The following is a 22,087-nucleotide window of genomic DNA, read 5'->3' as shown; positions in this document are numbered from 1 at the left end:
GCAGGAGGAGGATAGATGGGTAAGAAGAAGGAAAGGAAACAGTCAGGTGGTACAGGGCACCCCTGTGGGTGTTCCCCTGAAAAACAAGTATACCATTTTGAATACTGTTGAGGGGGATGACCTATCAGGCACAAGCCATGACAATCATGTCTCTGCCACAGACACTGGTTCTGTAGCTAAGAAGAGAAGGAATGAACAGAGGCAAGCTGCAGTGATAGGGGTTCCATACTTAGTGGGAAAGATAAGTGGTTCTGTGGAGGAGATCTATTATCCCGAATGGTATGTTGCCTCCTGGTGCCAGGGTTCAATATATTTCAGATCGAGTTCACAGCAACTACTGGAGGGAGGGTGAGCAGCCAGATGTCATGGTCCATACAGGGACAAACAACGTTGATAGGAAGGGTGAGGAGATCCTGAAAGGAGAGTTCAGGGAGCTAGGCACAAGGTTGAAGGGGAGGACCTCCAGGGTTGTGATTTCAGGTTTGCTACCCGTGCCATGTGCTAGTGAGGTTAGAAATAGGAGGATAATGCAGCGTAACACAAAGCTAAAGACATGGTGTAGGTGGGAGAGCTTCAGGTTTCTAGATCATTGGGCTCTCTTCCAGGGAGGATGGGACCTGTTCCGGCAGGATGGTTTGCATTTGAACTGAAGGGGGACAAATAAACTTGTGAGCAGGTTTGCTAATGCTACTCCAGTGGTTTAAACTTGATTTGCAGGGGGAGGCAAACCAGAATGTTAGAGTAGATAGTGAGGTGGAAAAGGATAAAGGTCTTGCAAGGGCTGCATGTATGGAGAGAAATCAAAGGATTGTAAGAGATAGAAATGTTCTCAGGTGTATTTATTTCAATGCAAGGAGTATCATCGGAAAGGCAGATGAGCTTAGGGCAGGGGTTCCCAACTTTTTTGTTCCTCTGTACCCCTAGGGCATTTTTATGGGTTCCTGTATGCCCCTAAAAATTAAGGATTTTAAAAAAAGACACGACATTGTGCAATCTGACTGCAGATTACGACACCATGTATTGTACAGTAGTGGTTATTCTCTCAGACCCAATGTAACCCCTGAAAAGTGCAAATGTACCACTGGGGGTACATGTACCCTAGGTTGGGAACCCCTGGCTTAGGGTGTGGATTGGCACATGGGATTGTAAAATTATTGCCATTAATGAGACTTGGTTGCAAGAGGAGCAGGACTAGGAGCTCAATGTTATGGGGTTCCATTGTTTCAGATGTGATAGAGAAGGGATAAAAGCTGTAAGAGTCGCATTGCTCATCAGGAAAGATGTCACAGCTGTGCTTAGACAGCACAGAGGACCCGTCTACAGAGGCCATATGGGTGGAGTTCAGAAACAGGAAAGGTGTGACCACACTGATAGGGGTGTATTATAGGCCACCCAATAGTCAGAGAGAATTGGAGGAGCAAATCTGTAAAAAGATAGCAGAACAATGTAAGAAACAGAAAGTTGTGATAGTAGGGGATTAAATTTTCCACATATTGACTGGGACTCCCATGCTGTAAAAGGGCTAGATGACGTGGAGTTTGTTAAATATGTTCAAGAAAGTTTTCTAAATCGTTATATAGAGGTACCAACAAGAGAGGATGCAATACTTGATCTCCTATTAGGGAACCAGACAGGTCAGGTGACAGAAGTATGTGTAGGTGAACATTTTGGGTCAAATGACCATAATGTAGTTAATTTTGTTAATTATGGAGAAGGATTACAGCCAAGGGCTGATTAAGTATAGTTAGCATGGTATGTGTGGTAGGCCGTGTTCAACAAATCTTGAGTTTTTCAAGGAGGTTACTAAGAAAATAGGTGAAGGAAAGGCTGTGGATGATGTCTATATTGACTTTAGTCAGACCTTTGACAAGCTCCCATATGGCAGGCTAGTTCAGAAGGTTATGACACTAAGTATTCATGGAGAGGTTGTAAACTGGATTTGAAATTAGCTGAATGGGAGAAGACAGAGAGTGGTAGTGGATGATCGCTTCTCAGACTGGAGGCCTGTGATTAGTTGTGTGCCACGGAGATCGGGGCTGGGACCATTGTTATTGGTTTTCTATATTAATGATCTAGATGAAAATGTAGAAAAATGGATCAGCAAGTTTGTTGATGACACCAAGACTGGAGGCATTCTGGACAGCAAGGACCAACTGTAAAAATGGACCAGAAAATGGCAGATGGAATTTAATGCAGACAAGTGTGAGGTTTTGCATTTTGGAAGGACAAACCAAGGTAGGAGGTACACAGTAAATGGTAAGGCACTGAGATGTGCGGAGGAACAAAGGGATTTGGGAATTCAGATACATAATTCCCAGAAATTGGCATCAAAGGTAGGCAGGATTGTGAAGAAAACTTTTGGCATCTTGGCCTTCATAAATCAAAGTATTGAGTACAGCAGTTGGGATGTTATGATGAGGTTGTACAAGACATTGATGAGGTTAAGTTTGGAGTATTGTGTGCAGTTCTGGTCGCCAAGCTACAGGAAGGTTATCAGTAAGAGTGAAAGAGTGCAGAAAAGATTTACTAGGACATTGGCGAGTCTGATGGAATTGAGTTTCAGGGAAATATTAAACAGGTTAGGATTCTATTCCTTGAAGCGTAGAAGAATGAGGGGAGATTTGATGGAGGGATAGACAAAGTAAATGTAAGTAGGCTCTTTCCACATAGTTTAGGAGAGATACAGAAAGGGGAAAGGTTTAGGGGAAACATTAGTGAGAACCTCTTAACTCAGAGATTGATGGGAGTGTGAACAAGTTGCCATCTAACTTGGTAAATGTGGGATCACCCTTAAGTTTTAAAAATAAACTGGATAGATACATGGATAGGATAAGTCTGGAGGTTGTGGAATGGGTGCAGGTCAATGGGACTAACAGTATAATGTTTCCAGCATGGACGAGAGGGCCAAATGGCCTTTTTCTATGCTGTTTTTCTATGAACGCGGAGGAACTACTGCACACCCTTATGTCCCCTGATTATCCTTTCCTGTCAGAATCTTAATTTATTTTCATGAACATGTGTCATGAAATTCGTTGTTTTGCTGCAGTATTATTGGGCATTACCAGTGCAAACTTGCAGTAAATTACATTTCCCTAAATATGATATTTTTTAAAAAATGAATAAATTAGTGCAAAAGAAGAGATAAAGTGAGGTAATGTCTGTGGTTCATTGTCAATTCAGAAATCTTGTGACAGAGGGAAAGAAGCTGTTTTGTAATATTGGGTTTTTATCTTCAGGCTCCTGTACCTCCTTCTGATGGTAATAGTGAGAAGAGGACATGACCTGGATGGTGAGGATCCTTGATGATAGAGGCTGCTTTCTTGAGATAACACTTTTAGATGTCCTTAATGGTGTGAAGTCTAATGACCATGATGGCACTGTACCCTTTTCCTGTTCTATATATTGGCACCTCCATACCAGACAGTGATGCAACCAATCAGAATGCTCTTCACGGTACTCCTGTAGAAATTTGCAGGAATCTTTGGTGACAAACCAAATGCCTTCAAACTCTTAATGAAATATAACCACTGGAGATCCTTCGTCAAGATTGCATTGACATGATGGTCCCAGGATAGATCTTCAGGGATGTTGACACCCAGAAATTTGTAGTTCTTTACCCTTTCCACTGCTCACCCCTTGATGAAGACTGGTTTGTATCTCCTGGCCTCTCCTTCATGAAGTCCACAATCACTTCCTTCATTTTACTGGAATTAAGTGCCAGGCTGTTGTTGTGACACCACTCAACTAGCTGTTCTATCTCATTCCTGTACGCTTCCTCAATGCTGTCTGTGAATCGGCCATCAACTGTAGTGTCATCTGCAAATTTGTAGATGGCATTTGAATTGTGCCCAGCTGCACAGTCATGGATGTGGAGGTGCGCTTGTGTTGATTGTCAGTGACAAGGGAATGTTGATTCCAATTTGTACTGACTGTGATCTTCAGATGAGAAAGTGAAGGATCCAGTTGCTGAGGGTGGTGTAGAGGCCCAGGTTTTGAAGCTTGCTGACGAGTACTGAAGGGATGGTGGTGGTGGAAGCTGTATTCAATGAAAAGCAGCCTGACAATAAATCTGAACTTTTGAATTTTTTGAATCAAAATCATTCAACCAATCTTCCTGAAACAATTTTATCATTTTCTCATTACAATCGAGAAGGCAACAATTTATATCTGTCTGCTTTGCTTAAATCCAGAATCCATTTGTATTGTGTGTGTCGTTCTGATTATGAGAGAGGGAGACAGTCAAAGTGAAAATGGTCACAGCATGATGAGAATATCTCCAAAAGTGTGTAATAGTAACAGCCATCTCATTGGCTCTACACAAAGCCTTGGAACAACTGGACAGCAAAGATGTATTCATCAGGATGCTCTTTATTGACTACAGTTCAGCAATTAACATCATCGTCCACTCAAAACTGAGCAGCAAACTCCAAGACCTGGGAGTTAACACTCCACTGTGTAATTGGATCATGGATTTCCTCACCTTGAGACCACAATCAGTGAATATTGGAAAGAACATCTCCGCCACAATTTCCATCAGAACAAGAGCCCCTGTTCTACTCACTTTACACCTACAAATGCATGGCTTGGTACGACAATAGCACCATCTACAAATTTGCTGACAATACCGTGATAGTGAGTTGTATAAAGGCAAGGGATGAGTCAGCTTACAGGATGGAGATTGAAAACTTGGCTAAATGGTGCACCAATAACAGCTTTACACTCAATGTCACCAAAACTAAGGAGCAGATTGTTGACTTTCAGGAAAGCCAAAGGTGTACAATCCAGTGATCATTGGGGGATTGGAGGTGGAGAGGTGAGCAAATTTATGTTTTAGGAATCACTATCTGGGAGGATCTTTCCTGGATCTAACAAATCAATGGCATCGTGAAGAAAGCACGTCAGCACCTCTACTTCCTCAGGAGTTTGTGGAGGTTTAGTATGACGCCAGAAAACCTGGCAAATTTCAACAGAGGTGTGATGGAAAGTGTGCTGACCAGCTGCATCATGGTCTGGTATGGGGGCATCAAATATCCTTGAGCAGAAAGCCCTCCAAAAGCTAGTATACACAGCCCAGGACATCACAGGTAAAACCCTCCCCATTATTGAGTACATCTACAGGGAATGCTGCCATCGGAGAGCAGCAGCATCCATCAAAGACCCTCACCACTCAGCACATGTTCTGTTCTTGCTGCTGCCATCAGGAAAGAGGTAGAGGTGCCACAAGACTCACACTTTCAGGTTCAGGAACAGCTGCTACCTATCCACCATCAGACCCCTCAACGACAAACTCAATCAGGCACTCATTTAAGGACTCTTGTGCAATTTCTTTTTTATTATCTCAGTATTGCACATTTGTTTACATTCATTATCTGTTTAAAGTTCTTTGTTTACATATTTATGCTGTGCACAATTTTTTTTACTACCAATTAATGGTAATTCTGCCATGCTCACAGGAAAAAGAATCTCAGGGTTGTATGTGATGTCATATATGTACTCTGACAATAAATCTGAAATCTAATGTCCTGATAATGATATATGATTTTGTTTTGAGTTGTTGATACTCTCAAGTTCTTGTGAATTTTCATTGGCAAACAAGGCAACAAAATACCATGGAGACATGGGAGGCTCCAAATGCTGGAATCTAGAGCAAAAGATAGTCTGCCGGAGCAATACAGTGGCCCAAGCAGTATCTATTGCAGGTGGTTAGAAATTGGCACTGTCTGTAAGGAGTTTATATGTTCTCCCCATGTTTGTGTGGGTTTCCTCCAGATGTTCCAGTTTTCTCCCACCATTCATAACATATGGGGATTGTCAGTTAATTGGGATATTTGGAAGGTATGGGCTTGTGGGCTGGAAGGGCCTGTTTCCATGCTGTACGCCTAAATTTATAATTTGTAAAACCTTCATTGAGACTTTATGAAGGGTTTTGCTTCAAAATATTGATAGTTCTTCCCCACCCCCAACAGGTATTGCTCAACCCATTGAGATCTTCCAGCAGAATGAGTGTCGAGCATTCTCCATGTGGTCCAACAGAGATTGGGGAAAAAAATTTACTGCTATTTTCCACAACTGTAGCATCTTCAGAAATGTCATAGACTAATCAAATATAAATTGCAGATTATAGCAGTAATTTTCAGATCCATGTTGACTCATCTCAAAAGTCCCCTATTATCTTTATTTTCGAACAACTAATTCATGTAACATATTAAGAATATTCCAGAAAGATTCCTCATTAAACTTGGCCAAGCTAACATTGCACCAGAGAAGAGAAAAGAAATGACAAGATTTATGAAGAAGAAAGCCATTCATCCCATCATCTCCATGCCAGGCAATGTATAGCCTATTTGATCAACTGCCATGTCCCAGTTTCCATCCACACCCTTGTAGTTCAAATGCACTCTTAAATCTGTTCCATTTCTACTTCCACCAATCTTTCAAGCTGAAAGTTCCTCATTCTTTATGTGGGTAGGAAGACTCTTCAATTGCTTCTCATTAATTTACTGTCATCTGAAATATGTCATATTTCTGTTGAAGGAAATTGCTTCTCGAATGAACATACATTCTGAGCGTGATGTCTATATATCTTATTCTGAATACAGTTGGTACATTGAAAAGTGATTTAATTTTACATTTATATTAAATATGTTTGCTCAATTATGCTCTGTGCACTTTATGGAAGTCATTGAGTGTTAAGTTACATGATAAAAATTGTAAAAGGATTAACATAGCCCGACTCTTCACAGCACAGTTTGCTGAGGACTGTTTGAAATTGCTTAGCTGTTGCGATGGTTAATTTCTACCTGAGAAAAGCTAATCATTAAGAGAGTATAACCAAGCTACAGATCAGAGAGAAATGTCAGTCAACATTTCAGATTTGGACCCTTTATCAAAACTATTAATTATTTCAGCAGTACTTTGTTTGTTCAGCATTTCAACAACTGCAGCTTTTGTGTTTCACTACTAAGATATAAGCTTTCATCCTTGAAGTCCTCAAGTTTCAGTTTGAGTGGCCTCTCCCAGTAAACCTTGTAGATACATGCACGATGGTGATCACGGATTATGTGGGTACTGATGAATGATACACCTATCTGTTAAATATCATGAAACACTTTCACACTTGTTTGTAATGAATTTGCATGACTTTTTATGTAAAAAAAAATTTCTGCTTCTCTCGTATTTTGGAAAGAATTTATATCACTCATCTTGTTCTATCCTTTGCCATGCTTTTGATTGGCTCTGCTAATGTGGCTCAGTGTCAAATATTGTTTTATAAAGCTCCTCGTGATATTTTCTGACGTTGCAGGAGCAAACTGGTTGTTAATGTTTGCTGCTAGTGATACATGGTACTATTGTGGCTAATTTGTTGTGGGTCTCATTTCACATTTAAGAACCATTCATCTGACAATTCTCTACACATTTTGGTTTGTGGTGAAGTTGAATTGCCACCAAGACAAAATTCCACATGGGTCAGCACAGAACCTTGCCAGCCTTCCAATTGCCATGGATATCTCGAGTTATTATCTTTCTCTTCCTTGCACTGCTCACCTAAACCTGTCTCACTGACTTGACTAATTTTTGATGCCTCAATTTACAATGCTGGACTGATCACCCTGACATTCATTATCATAAGAACAGATTTTATTTGTATGATTTTAAAAATAGGAATAATATTTCTGTTTATCATCACTGAATCACAAGACATGAATGTGGATGACAAACCCATATTTGTCTTCTGAACTGAAAACCACTTAAGTGGGCCTGGATTCTCAGGAAGATCAGATTTCCTTTACCTGATCACAAATGTGAACTAGATGGGTTGAGGTTTTAGTCTCATAGCTGAACAGGTGACTATTTGCTTCTCTGTGTCTTTAAATACTTCTGTTTGATATTCAACATGCCTTTCCCAAAACAAAGCAAATTCTGCTGCTGGATTTATATGCTGATAAATCATTGATTTTTGTCCTAAAACAAGTTCTTTGCTTATGTCTGTGTCAAATCTGATCTTCCTGAGAATCCAGGCCCACTTAAGTGGTTTTCAGTTCAGAAGACAAATATGGGTTTGTCATCCACATTCATGTCTTGTGATTCAGTGATGATAAACATAAAACAGCCTATTTAACTCTTGTTTTATGCCCTTTCCTTATAACCTCAAGAATGTTGACAATATTAAAGTAGTAGAGTCCAGGATGGAATTTTTGAAGCCTGGGCAAAAATGGATTGGATAATTTATGGTTTAACACCCGCATAAATTGACACAAATGCTCCTGCACTGTTATCTCACTCTCTGTGTGTACTTTTTGTAAGTATAATTGTTTAAAAATAATGCAGAAGAAATGAAGATACACAGATACAACAATAATGGTGGGTTTATTAAGATTTCAAGCAATTTTTACAGAAGTAGTGATGGGTGAAACTATACTGTGAATATTAGGAATTGAGGGAGCTGTTCATTTTCTGGGGTTAGGTCAAAATGATAATGTGGCATATCCAAAAGAATGGACAGAGTGATGAGACACAGAATGGTAAAAATGGTTTATGTTAGTAATGAAGCATATAAAATGAAAACACAGGATTCCTAGTTCACACACACATTCTACATCATAAATGATGGACGCTTCAGGAAAATTTGTAGTTCGATTACCATGAAGATACAGGAACTCTGTGTATAAACAAGGAAAAGGACAAAATCACAACTTAAGCAACCCAGGTATTCCCTTGTCTTTTTTGTCTCTTTCATTAAACCCGGGCTCATACTTCATTTTGTGTGCATTTCATATTTCCCCTTGATCTGTATTTTTCTGACCAGGGCAGCTCCATTATTTATAAGAACATAAGAAATTGAAGCAGGCCGTTGCTACCCAGCCCCTTGAGCCTTCTTCACTATTCACTAACGTCATGTTTTATTTAAGTTGACTTACTACATTCACTGCCAGTCAAAATATAATTTCATAGAACAGGAAAAACAGAAACCAATTGTTACATATGGATGTACAAAATAAACAATGAAAACATTTATTAGCCTTCAATATACAGTATCCTCCATAATGTTTGGGACAAAGAGACATTTTTTTTCCTTTATTTGTTCCACAGTTTTAAATTTGTAATCAAACAATTCACGTGTTTAAAGTGCACATTCCATATTTTATTCACAGTTATATATATACATTTTGTTTTGACCGTGTAGAAATTACAGTACTTTATATACATAGTCCCCTCATTTCAGGGCATCATAATGTTTGGGACATTTGGCTTTATGGGTGTTTGCGATTACTCATGTATGTTTAATTGCTTTATTGGTGCTGGTAAACCACTAGTTAGGCACAGAAACAGGATGGCCTGATTACAGTTTGCCAAGAAGTATATAAGCAGAATTCTGGAAAAGGTCTTTTGGACAGATAAGATGATGATTAACCTGTATCAGAGTGATGGCAAGAGGAAATTGTGAAGGCATAAAGGAACTTCCCAAAACCCAAAGCATACCACCTTTGTCATTGTTTGCATCTTGCAGTATAGCCTTTGTATTTGTGTTCATGATATCTTCTGCCGATGGTAGTAATTGACATATCTACACCTGCCTCTTGAAGAGCATTTCAGATCTGTCAGACTTGCGTTTGGGGACTTTTCTTCATCATGATGAGAATTCTGTCTTCAGCAGCGGAGATCTTCCTTGGAATACCAGTCCCTTTGTGATTACTGAGCTCATCAGTACACTCTATCTTCTTAATGATGTTCCAAACTGTTGATTTTGGTAATCCTAAGATTTGGGTGACGTCTCGTACTGTTTTATTCTTGTTTTTTAACCTCATAATGGCTTCTTTCACTTTTATTGGCACAACTCTGGTCCTCATATGAAAGATGGCAACTACAGACTCCAAAGGTGATCAAGACCTTAGAAGCAAGCCTGCACCAATGAAGCAAGTAAGTATACCTGAGTATTCACAAACACCCTGTGAGCCAAATGTCCCAAACATTTGAAATGAGGGGACTCTGTGTATAAAAAAATCTGCTAAAATTTCAAAATGTATACAAATAACCTTGAATAAAATCTGGAATGTGCACTTTAATTGCATGTGAATAGTTTGAGTACACATTTAAAACAGGGACAAATAAAGGAAAAAAATGTCTTTGTCCCAAACATTATGGAGGCACTGTAAATACCTATAGAATGATGTACAAAATAATTAGTGCTTTTTTCTCTCATCATTGTAAATCTTGTTCGCATTAGAAGTAATAATAAGAGGAGAACCGATAAACTGCAGATAATGGATTCTTGAACAGACAATGAGCTGTTGCAGGTTAGGCAGCATCCATGGATGGAAATGATCAGATCAGGAGCTTTACGAAGACTCAGTAAAGGGTCATGACCCAAATGCTGACTGATTATATCAACTGTGGATGCTGCCCTAATGCACTGAGTTCCTCCACAGCTTATTGTTAGCAATAAGAAATAGCATTCAATAAGAAATAGCATTACATTTTCAAGATTTCATAATCATCAGTCTTAAACCATAAGCAAGATGTTGGCATGGAGATCAGAATATTTTTGCCCAATGAGTACAGTAATTACTTACGATCCATCAAATGAACGCAGTCATTATTAATATGTTATCACTGTTAAATATGTACCAAACTTGTATCGGTAACAGACATGAGGTATTTGGAGAGTATTCAGTCAACAGTGATTTTTTTTCAATTAACTTATTTATTTTGTCACCTGAACCTGGATTTGAACAATGAGGAGAAGGATTCTTTTAAAGAGTGGCTCACACTACTTAATCCTGGATTTGGTTTGGCATCATAAGTTTAGCACCACATGAAAGTGATGCCACTCTAAATTAATGCTCAACTTATTCTGAATAAATTACAAAGCACAATCTTCTGTTTTCAGAATCAAATGTAACCTCTTGATCATTTGCCTGAAAGCTTAAAATGTGGACCCTCAACTTACTATTTGTCAACCAATGGAACCTCGGTGAAATCACTTCTCTCTTAACACAGAAAGAGAATGCCTTCAGGTTGAAATAGATATTTAAGCAAAAAGGACACAATGGTCACCCCTTCACTGATGCAGATGCACTTCAAAAACTTCATCAGTGATGGGGGTGGGGGGGGGGGGGGTGTGATTTGAAACTTTACACCTGGTTGAAATTTCAGTAGTTTCAAAACAATGAGATCGCTTTCTCTATTTTTGTTAAATTTGGTTGATGTTGTGACCATTCAATTTGCCATGTTGTTGCTCCCTACCTTGATGGGAATTTCTTTCGGTCACTCACAGCCAAGTTTGTGCTGCAGCTCTGCAGATGAACCCAAATGTCCCAGACAGTTGAAGTCCATTAAAGTTCTGTACTTGATTTGCAAGTATTTCTCTCTGACCAGCATAGCATTGGTGAGTTAACAATGACTTACTTTGCGATCAAAAGGAAAGAGTACAATTTCAGGATGGGTTTGATTTGCCAAAGTTGGTTATGCCTCTCATCTGTGCTGATCAAGTTTGTTAGCGAAGTTATTCCAAAGGGCAAAAGGCAGGGATTTTTTTTCTTTCCACAGAAGTTAAGTAAATGGGCTGAAAATATTTGGTTTGAGAGGCAGCACTACTGATATACAATTTTTTTTAATTCTGTCCAAGTTAATACCATTTTTACTAGGTATTGCTCATGGCCAAAAGCACTAACCTAGCCCTCGGGGATTAATAATCATTTTTGGATGCCAACCCCTTGAAAGAGCAATTTGATTAGCTCCACATCTGCAGATTCTCTACTGCTCTCCACCTATGCAGGTTCTACTCTGGACATTAAACAATGTTTCCCTGATACCCAGGTCATAGAATAGAACTGGGTTCTCCTGTATGAAGACTTGCTTGCTCCTTACTAATTATCCTGTTTGATTAGTATGACCTGAATCATTCATGGTCTTCACTGTCACCATAATGGCTGCAATTTGTGCCATCTGCAAATTTGGCTAGCCTACTCTGGCAACATCACCCAAAACCATGACTTTTACCAGAAAGAAAATTGGGAAAATGGAAACACTGGTTGTTCAATCATAGTCTCCTCAGTACTTTTCTGTCCTTTTATTTTTATATAATTATAGTTTTAGAACTAATTTTTCTCTGGAGAAAAGATGTATTGATTACCTGAAAGAGGTCTTTAAAAGACTTTATGGGGTAAATGTGGAGAAGACCGTTTCAAAAGACCAAGATGGTCAATAACAAATCAAATTGGAAGTCAAAACAAGAATGGTTAAAATTTCAAATTTGCTCCCATCTGGTGATTGAGGTAAATAGTATAATGTATCAAAGAAAAAGATGAACATGAAATAAGGGGAAAAGGAATATGATACATTGATTGAAATAAATTATTGCAATGTTCATTGTTTTTAATCATTTTTATCTGAAATAAAATTACAGAACATGAAAATTATAATTGCTAAACACCAAAGTGAGTTGAGATAGTTAATTATCCCATTGCAATGTATTCACTCTGCAAAAGCAAAAATTTTAAACTAACTAAAATGGATATCCTTGTTTATTCTCCTCTGGGAACAAAATATAATGAGATAATCTGCAAATGTATTTATTCCCAAATTACTGAAGAATTTCTTAGCTGTGTGTTATATTCAATTTTGAAATATCTAATGCAAAGTGTTTACGGAAAGTAATTTCCCCAGATGCGTTAAATGTTTCATATTTTGAAATTGAAATCAATTTTTAGCATTCCCAAACTTAATGCAAGTTAATAAGCTGTTTCCTAATAGGATAGAGATCTATTTAACCATAAGTTAATTGTGCTGTCTTCTTCAGATAAACTGATTTATTGGTTTGGGCATCCAAAACCTTCAAACCCACTCAACTGCTGGTTCATCTTCCATTCGGAGAATGAGATAAGAGAGAAGCTGAAAAAGATTCTGCCAGAGTAATAAAGAGATGAAAAAGGAGAGATCGCTTACATCAAACTCACAGCGGTCACCAGCAAAGCTCATATTGCAGATGCACTGGAACTTGTTGGGCAGATTTTGACAGAAACCTCCATTAAGACAAGGGCTTGATTCACATTCATCAATGTCGATTTCACATCTGCAAGATGTTCAGAAAAAAGCATTCAGATAAAGCACTTCAGACATGGTTAGCACAAAGCTATTATGGCGCCAGCGACCTGAATTTAAATCCAGCGCTGTCTGTTTGTACGTTCTCCCCATGTCTGCGTGGGTTTCTTCCGGGTGCCCCAGTTTCATCTCACCCTTCAAAACATACGGGGGTTGTAGGTTAATTGGTGTATTTGAACAGGATGGACTCGTGGGCTGGAGAGGCCTGTATGTCTAAATTTTAATTTTAATTTAAAAATCTTGCTCAGAATCCCCACCATTTATACTAAAGATATGTCATCTTCAATGCAAAAAAAGTGAAAAAATAAACTCTCTCCTTTTAAAATCTTTTGTTTATTATTTGTAATGATGTATTTTATTCATTCATTTTACCTCAACATTTTTGTGATTATTTTGTTAATTATTTAATTTCAGTACTTTTTATTTTTTTCTGGGTGTCATTCAGAAACACCTCAAAGCCTTCAGGTTTTGACTGTTTGAAAAGCTAGGAGTGTTGGTTTTGCTGCCCCATTGATTTGATGGAGCTTTAGTAAAAGAAAGCAATGGGTGGCGGGGGGGGGGGGGGCGCACTTCTTGGGTTAATATTTTAATTATATGTCAGATTAGTTTTAATATTGTTTTATGTTATCTAATTTTAATCTATTTTAAACTTGAGCCATTTAAAAATCTTTTTTTCCCAATTTTTGGCAAAAAAGCTTGTGCTTATAGCTTTCAGGGATGTCTGAAGCAAGGTTTCTTTGCAGCGTTGATTTGGACAGTGCTGCCATTGAGGATTCAGAGCAACATGATAGGGCGTCCAGTGAGAACAGGTGCCGAAGGGTAAAGGGTTTATACCAGAACAATAGTATCTCCTAAAATATTCATTCTGTTTTCCTACGCTTGAGGGATTATGCCATCTTTTTAAAGGTTGAGTGATATTTTTTTCCTCTCTCATTTACAAGTTGTGGGCATCTTTGGTAAGGCCAGCATTTTATGTCCATTCTAAAAGGCTTTTGGAAAGAAGTGTTGAACTGTCCTCTTGAACAGCTGCAGCCCCAGTGATGAAAATGTTCCCTCATTGCTGTTATGTAAGTAATTCTAGAATTTGAACCAGGACTAATGAAGAGGTGGGTATAGTTTTCAAGTCAGTGTACAGTTTGGAAGGAGATCTTTTAAAAAAAAAGACCCAAAACATTTACCTCCCCCCCCCCTGTAGACTGTACTGCAGAATATTTAGTAGATACTCTACCTGGTAGCATGGTCTCTGAGAGGGTAAATGTTTAGGATTCATGGTGCCAGTCAATCAGGCTGATATGTTCGACATGGTGTCTACATTGAATGTTATTATAACTCTGATCATCAGCCAAGTGTATTCCATCATATCCCTTATTCTTGATGACAATAGAAAGAGTACCAGGAGTCACATTAGCCGCTTTTAAACTGCAGCACCTGAGTAGCCCTCCTGGGACCCAAGTGCGATGACTGGGGGAAAGGTGCTGGAAGCAATTTTCAAATTGCAGGACAATCGACCCATTAAATCACCAACCCGGTGATTTAAGGGGGATCCAGCCCCTGCAATAACGCATCACACACTCACCGGAAGTACTGCCGGATGTTCAGAAGCTGGCTGCCTGGTGATGCCCGCACGCAAGCGCTGACATCACCCGAATAAGCGGGTTGGCCATTTTCAAATTGTCTGTGGATGTGACCTAGGTAAGTTTAACTGGGTTCGCTGACTCCCTCTGAGGATAGTCAGGGGCCTAGTTGGATTCCGACAAGGTTAACAGGATTGGACCCTTTCTAAATGCCACATACTGGGGTGCTATTCGGGCAAATTGCCCAGTTAACCCCATTTTACATGGCAGTTTGAAAGGCTTATTGTGAATGATTTTCCACAGGAATCAGGGTTCCCAACCCCTCTTGCAACTATAACATTCAGAAAACTGGTCCACTTAATTTTCAAGTCATTGGTGACTCTACCCCACACTAGATATTAATGGTTATGAATTTGGTGTGGTAATGCTGTTGAATCTTAAGGAAAGATATTGAGCTCTGTTGTTGGAGGCAGGTATTAGTTGCCACTTCTTGCTTGCAGCTTATTTTCCATGCCACAATATTCTCACATTCTTGCTGTATGCAGGCATGAACAGCTTCATTATCTGAGGAGTTGCAACCAAAATCCAATGCCCCCTCATCTCAGTTTAAAGCCAAATGGTTAGTCTTTGTGGAAGCCACTGAACATTGCACAGATTCACCCTTTCATCTCAACTATGAAGCATTGCCTCCTGCACATTCCGAGCAAGTTTCATTGGGAAAGCTGCTTCTACCACTTTGTATAATTTAAAATAAACAAATGGCAAAACTGAAAAGGACACAAGAACAGAATAAAAATATGAATCCTATTATTCCATGATTTTGCTGAAAATCTGAGAAAGGGTTTTCCTGTCTTTGAAGCAGCATATAGATAATATGAAGATAATAAGTTAATAGGATATAATTGTCTAAAATTATTCAGAAATAACATGTAATTTTCTTCCTGGTTATGAAGACTCAACATGCAGTACATGCAGGGGTACACAGATGGGGCATCGGGAGCTCTGGAGGGTGGTTGGGTGAGCAAAGGTTCACAGTGGGGCATCGGGAGCTCCGGTGGGTGGGTGGGTGGCTGGGCCGAGGGTTCATAGTCAGGGGGTTGAGAGCTTTGACGGGCGGGTGGCTGGGGCCAAAAATGGCGGGGGGGGGGGGTGAAGTGATCAACAACTGTCTGCATTTCTATTATTTTTGCTTGGCTCATGGCTGTGCTTATAAGGTTTATAGCAATGTTAACTTTGATTTGGTTGTATTGCAAGTAAAACAACCCGAATGGTTTTGTATTTAAAATATGCTTTCAGTTCTTGTACATACTACCTCCAAGAACATGCCTGCTCTTTAAATATCTCCCCTTGTTGGTATGAAATTTCTCAGAATGCATATGGCTACATTCAATTTGTGATTCACTTACTGGCTTCCAGTGAATCCTATGGGGCAGGTACATAATGCATTCTTTTCCTCAGCACAGTTGCCTCCGTTGTAACAGGTCCAATTTCTCATCTCATCATTGCAGAATGTGGCTGATAATCTACGATGTCTATGACAAAAATAAATTAAATCTGTATTCATTATTGATTGCAACAAGGAGAAACAAAGATCTTGGAACAGATGTATATCAAGTATTATATCTTTTTCCCACTGTATTTGGCATTTCTTCAATTTACTTTTCTGATTCACTTCCTTACACCAAATGACAGATATGGTTTGAACTTGGCTCCAATTTTCAGCTTCCTGTGCATTATACAACCTCGCTCACAATGAGAAGTTCTATCACTCTATTTTCTTTTTTTTCACATTCTGTTTGAGTTCAAAATATTGATCCTGCTTTTGATATCAGATTTGATTTAGTATGTTGAAAAAAAAAACCTCAGACATTGGGTAAAGGAGTAGAACGTTTCTCAGTTTGGCTGTAAGTCTTAACATTAACAAACTCAGCTGGATTCCACAAGGATCATAAAATAGTGCTTTGGGCATCTATGATTCTAAAACACACTGAAAAAGTACCCTTAGATGGGTTCAATAATGAGCCTTAATCGCAACAGAAGAATTAAATATCTACGTGTTCCCACCACCAGGCACATCTTCCCTTCTCCACCTTCTGTGGGGACCACTCCACCTGCAACTCCCTCATCTACACCTCCTTTCCCACCAATTGCCCACTTGGCACCTACCCTGTGATTATGGGAGGTGCTGCACTTGCACCCACACCTCCTCTCTCACCAACATTCGGGACCCCAACCAGTCCTTCCAAGTGAAGCAATTCTTGTGAATCTGCGGGAGTTATTGTACTGCATCTGGTGTTCCTATTGTGGTCTTCTCTATGTTGCAGCAACTGGACACAGACTGGGAGATTGCTTTATTAAGCACCTTCCTCTCTGTCTGCTACAATAGTGGGGATCTCCCAGTGAAAACACATTTTAATTCCCCAACCCATTCCCTTGTAGACATGTCTGATCATGGACTCATGCCTGACTGAGACCACCTGCAAACTGAAGGAACAACACCCCATTTTCTATCTGGGCACCCTCCAACTGGATGGAATTAACATCGACCTCGCTGGTTTCCATTAACCCTACCCCTCCCCCCACACTCTCCTTTCCTTTTCTCTGTCTCTCCCTTTTCCCAGCTCTGCATTCACAAAGCCAAACCCCCATCACCCCAATCAATTTTTACCTTTCCTCTCTCCTGTACTTCGACCCATGTCCAATTAACAGCTTTTGTCTGTTGGTCTGTACCCCTCCTCTAACCTTTTCATTTCTTCTTCCCACCCTTTCAATTCAGGTGCCTGCCTATCTTGAAAAAGGACTTGGGCCCTGAAAGGTCAGTTATAAATCTTTACCTCCTATGGACGGTGCAAGACCTGCTAAGTTCTTGTAGCATTTGTGTTTTTCTACAATTGCAGCATCTTCAGACTTTCATGTTTCACAAATTAAATATCTTTACTGTGTCCTTGAAAAATGACCATTTTTTTTACCACAACTGAATAAAATTCCCCAGTGATTCAGGAATAGCTAACTCATGCATGACAGAGTTGAGCCTGTCAGGAACTGAGCTGAGGCTGTTGAAACATTTTACATTGGACTACAAACAGCTGGATAACAGGACGGGATTAGCTGTGGTGTCATCTGCCTTGGTGAGATTTAAATCTAGTACTTCAAAGTAATATTAAATAAGTCTGCAGCTCTCTTTGATCCAATGCAAAAGTTTAGTTCTTGAAAGTACTTTCTAAACTATCGCCATCACAAATATTATTTAATTTGGAGTTCAGGATACTTGTTGCACATTCATTTGGATGGCAAACTTGCATAATGAATTTCTCTGTTGAACTAACATTCAGTTAACCCAAGTCAAAAATGGTGCTCTTTCGGTTGGATGACAGGAAAGGTGCAACTTCAATGCCTCAGGTGAAATGTTACAGATTATTTCAAGATGGGATAACATTTGCAGCATGGAACTGAAATTATTTTTCAAATCATGTAAAGGCATCATTAATAAATGATCATAGATCATAATATATTGCATGTGCTTGGAGACAGTACACATGCGATTATGATAGTTAGTGAGATGAAGTTTCTCGAGTTCAGACAAATCCAGAGAGTTCTTGGGCATTTCTCCAGCATGGATTCGAGATATTTCCATGGAACACAGAGCTTGAGGCATTGAAGTTACACCTTTCCTGTCATTCAACTGAAAGAGCACCATTTTTGACTTGAATTAACTGAACATTAGGTCAGCAGAAAAATTCACTCTGCAAGTTTGCCATCCAAATTGAATGTATAACAAGTATCCTGAACGGCAAATTAAATTATATTTGTGATGGAGATGATTCAGATTATTACAGATTATTTCAAGATGGAATAACATTTGCAGACTTAAGCCCTTCATCAAGGTATGGAAATCAGTCGGCAGGTATTTTTCCATATCTTGATGAAGGGCTTAAGTCCGAAACAACATCTTTGCTAGATAAAAGACACTGTTTGACCTGCTGAGTTTCTCCAGCATTGTGTTTTTACTTGTGGAAATGAATTCCCATTCTGAATTAAAATCCACCCCAACATGATGTTTACCAAGGAGCATGAGAAGGATTATTCCAAGCAATTGTAATGAAATCTGAAAGCAGTATATGTTGCACAAACTGCCTTTAATTGATAGGTGCATGATAAAATTAAATTAATCCTGGTAATAACTTACCTTGAAGTCTTTCATACAATTATTAATAATGTGTTATGAACATGATGTTTTGGTGGAATGGTAATGAGCGCATTACCAGAAGTCCAAATGAGCAAATGATGCTGCAGAATCCTATAATTCTACACGATGTGTCAATTATCTAATTGAAAATATATTTATTTTAAAAGTTAATCCTACATTTCAGATACCACCATCAGGAACATCAAAATCAGGACAGCCAGACTGGAACATTGTTTCTTCCTACATGCTGTGAGATTGATGAACAGGTATTCTGTAATTCAATCTTCTTCAGCATGATGCTGAACCAAGCCATGAAAGACCCCAACAATGAAGACGCTGTTTACATCCAGTACCGCACGGATGGCAGTCTCTTCAATCTGAGGCGCCTGCAAGCTCACACCAAGACACAAGAGAAACTTGTCCGTGAACTATTCTTTGCAGATGATGCCGCTTTAGTTGCCCATTCAGAGCCAGCTCTTCAGCGCTTGACGTCCTGCTTTGCGGAAACTGCCAAAATGTTTGGCCTGGAAGTCAGCCTGAAGAAAACTGAGGTCCTCCATCAGCCAGCTCCCCACCATGACTACCAGCCCCCCCACATCTCCATCGGGCACACAAAACTCAAAACGGTCAACCAGTTTACCTATCTCGGCTGCACCATTTCATCAGATGCAAGGATCGACAATGAGATAGACAACAGACTCGCCAAGGCAAATAGCGCCTTTGGAAGACTACACAAAAGAGTCTGGAAAAACAACCAACTGAAAAACCTCACAAAGATAAGCGTATACAGAGCCGTTGTCATACCCACACTCCTGTTCGGCTCCGAATCATGGGTCCTCTACCGGCACCACCTACGGCTCCTAGAGCGCTTCCACCAGCGTTGTCTCCGCTCCATCCTCAACATCCATTGGAGCGCTTACACCCCTAACGTCGAAGTACTCGAGATGGCAGAGGTCGACAGCATCGAGTCCACGCTGCTGAAGATCCAGCTGCGCTGGATGGGTCACGTCTCCAGAATGGAGGACCATCGCCTTCCCAAGATCGTATTATATGGCGAGCTCTCCACTGGCCACCGTGACAGAGGTGCACCAAAGAAAAGGTACAAGGACTGCCTAAAGAAATCTCTTGGTGCCTGCCACATTGACCACCGCCAGTGGGCTGATAACGCCTCAAACCGTGCATCTTGGCGCCTCACAGTTTGGCGGGCAGCAACCTCCTTTGAAGAAGACCGCAGAGCCCACCTCACTGACAAAAGGCAAAGGAGGAAAAACCCAACACCCAACCCCAACCAACCAATTTTCCCTTGCAACCGCTGCAATCGTGTCTGCCTGTCCCGCATCGGACTTGTCAGCCACAAACGAGCCTGCAGCTGACGTGGACTTTTTACCCCCTCCATAAATCTTCGTCCGCGAAGCCAAGCCAAAGAAAGAATTTGTTCTGGAGAAATGCAAAAGTTTAGTTATTGAAAGTATTTTCTGAATCATCTCCATCACAAATATAATTTAATTTGTCGTTCAGGATACTTGTTATACATTCAATTTGGATGGCAAACTTGCAGAGTGAATTTTTCTGCTGACCTAATGTTCAGTTAATTCAAGTCAAAAATGGTGCTCTTTCAGTTGAATGACAGGAAAGGTGTAACTTCAATGCCTCAAGTGAAATGTTACAGATTATTTCAAGATGGAATAACATTTGCAGTGTCTGGTTGTGTATGTACAGACAGATGATAAACTTGAACTTGATTTTCCTCTATCCAATGTGATGACAGATGCAACAGCAAAAAAAAGTACAAGCTCCATATGATATTTACTTCTAGCTCCCTCTGGGATTATTAGTTAATTTAAGAGATTATTACACCATCTAATACAAAGTGAAAATTATGGATTTCAAGTTCATTTATAGAATTATTGTCACGCTTTTTTTATGTTTACAAAAGTCTTGGAGACAGCCTGAATTACTTGATAAATATCATTGAGACATTGAAAATTGCTTGAGGCATAATTCAGCTGATGGACGAAGGAAAGTTCTGTATTGTCTGTGTTTTTTTGTTGCTAAATATGTTTTCCTAATTTCTTCCAAAGAAATCACAAGTATATTTGGAACATTTAATAACATTCTTCTGGTTTTTTTTTAAATTGATCAGAGATTAATAGTATTTTAATGGTTCCTTAATAGAAGAATTTAGCCAGTCAACTCAACTGCAAAAAGGAGCGGAATGATAGCACGTAAGGCAGTTATTTGGTACATGTAATGCATGCCTATCCCTGTACAGCAATCTTTCACTCCCATTCCCCTTCTCTTTTGCCATGGCATTAAATTATTTTCCCTCGTGTCCTTTCAGTTTCCTTTTCAATGCTTTGATCGGTTTCTTTTTCACTGCCCTTACAGTCAAAGGGTTCCAGTTCATTGTTAATTTCTGCAGAAAAATGCTTTTATTTATGTCTCCTTGATATAACGTAACCCTTACAAATACCATTTTACATTGGAGTACAAGCAGCTGGATAACAGGAGGGGATTTAGCTGTGGTGTCATCTGCCTTGGTTCAAGAATCTTGATCATCTAACCATTTGCCAATGGAAACAAGTTCTCATTTTTGTTAAACCTGTTATGACCTTGCACACCTCTGTTAAATCGACTCTTCGCATTTTTTATACTCCAGGAGGAACATCTTTGCTCTTCAGTCCACACTTGGTCACTCTGAAATCCTTCATTCCTGAAATAATTCCCGTAACACTTCTTGTATCCCTCTCAAGAATTGTTACATCCTTCCTCTGACCATATTAATGTAATACTCCAATTGTACCCTAACCATTATTTTAGATCAATCATCCATGTGTTTATTGAAAGGCAGATTATTTGTTAAACATTGACAGACTGAAAGTATATGCTCCTGAGAATATTCTACCACTAGGCCCTAGCATTTGCTCAATGGTCATTTATGAGTAAATTATCTCCCCAATTGTATTTCTATATTCATCATTGTTTGACAAATAAGTAACTGTCTTTATCTTCAGTAAAAGAGAGTGGTGAAGAAGGCTTTTGGTATACTGCCCTTTATCAATCAAAGCATGGAATATAGGAGCTGGGAGGTGATGTTGAGATTGTTCAAGGCATTGGTGAGGCCAAGTTTGGAATATTATGTGCACTTCTGGTCCCCAAATTATAGGAAGGATATCAAAAAGGTAGAGAGGGCGCAGAGAAGATTTACTAAGGTGTTGCCTGGATT

General features: G+C 39.5%; 2 protein-coding genes and 1 long non-coding RNA gene across 5 annotated transcripts in view; 1 reads left to right on the top strand and 2 right to left on the bottom strand.

Annotated features, from left to right (window-relative positions):
* Window positions 1-13,382, top strand: part of LOC138763547 (uncharacterized) — a 28,928-nt gene extending 15,546 nt beyond the window's left edge. Inside the window, exons 3-4 of the long non-coding RNA XR_011357640.1 lie at window positions 9,856-9,918; window positions 12,800-13,382. This is a non-coding gene — a long non-coding RNA (uncharacterized lncRNA). The remainder of the gene's footprint in view (window positions 1-9,855; window positions 9,919-12,799) is intronic.
* Window positions 1-22,087, bottom strand: part of LOC138763549 (complement factor H-like) — a 613,078-nt gene that overhangs the window by 143,418 nt on the left and 447,573 nt on the right. The gene's annotated exons all lie outside the window — the stretch shown is intronic.
* Window positions 8,351-22,087, bottom strand: part of crb1 (crumbs cell polarity complex component 1) — a 105,830-nt gene continuing 92,093 nt past the window's right edge. For 2 of the 3 annotated variants that reach the window (XM_069937858.1, XM_069937860.1), the window contains 2 exons: window positions 16,082-16,207; window positions 12,468-13,072 (listed from right to left, as the gene is read on the bottom strand). In XM_069937858.1, coding sequence (XP_069793959.1) covers window positions 12,835-13,072; window positions 16,082-16,207 — 364 coding nt within the window. In that variant the 3' untranslated portion in view covers window positions 12,468-12,834. Of the gene's footprint in view, window positions 8,660-12,467; window positions 13,073-16,081; window positions 16,208-22,087 lie in introns of those variants that run through there. The other variant, XM_069937859.1, reaches the window with a different exon arrangement.

Source organism: Narcine bancroftii, chromosome 5, assembly GCF_036971445.1.
Source record: "Narcine bancroftii isolate sNarBan1 chromosome 5, sNarBan1.hap1, whole genome shotgun sequence".
NCBI lineage: Eukaryota > Metazoa > Chordata > Chondrichthyes > Torpediniformes > Narcinidae > Narcine > Narcine bancroftii.
This window is presented reverse-complemented; position numbering and strand designations above follow the sequence as displayed.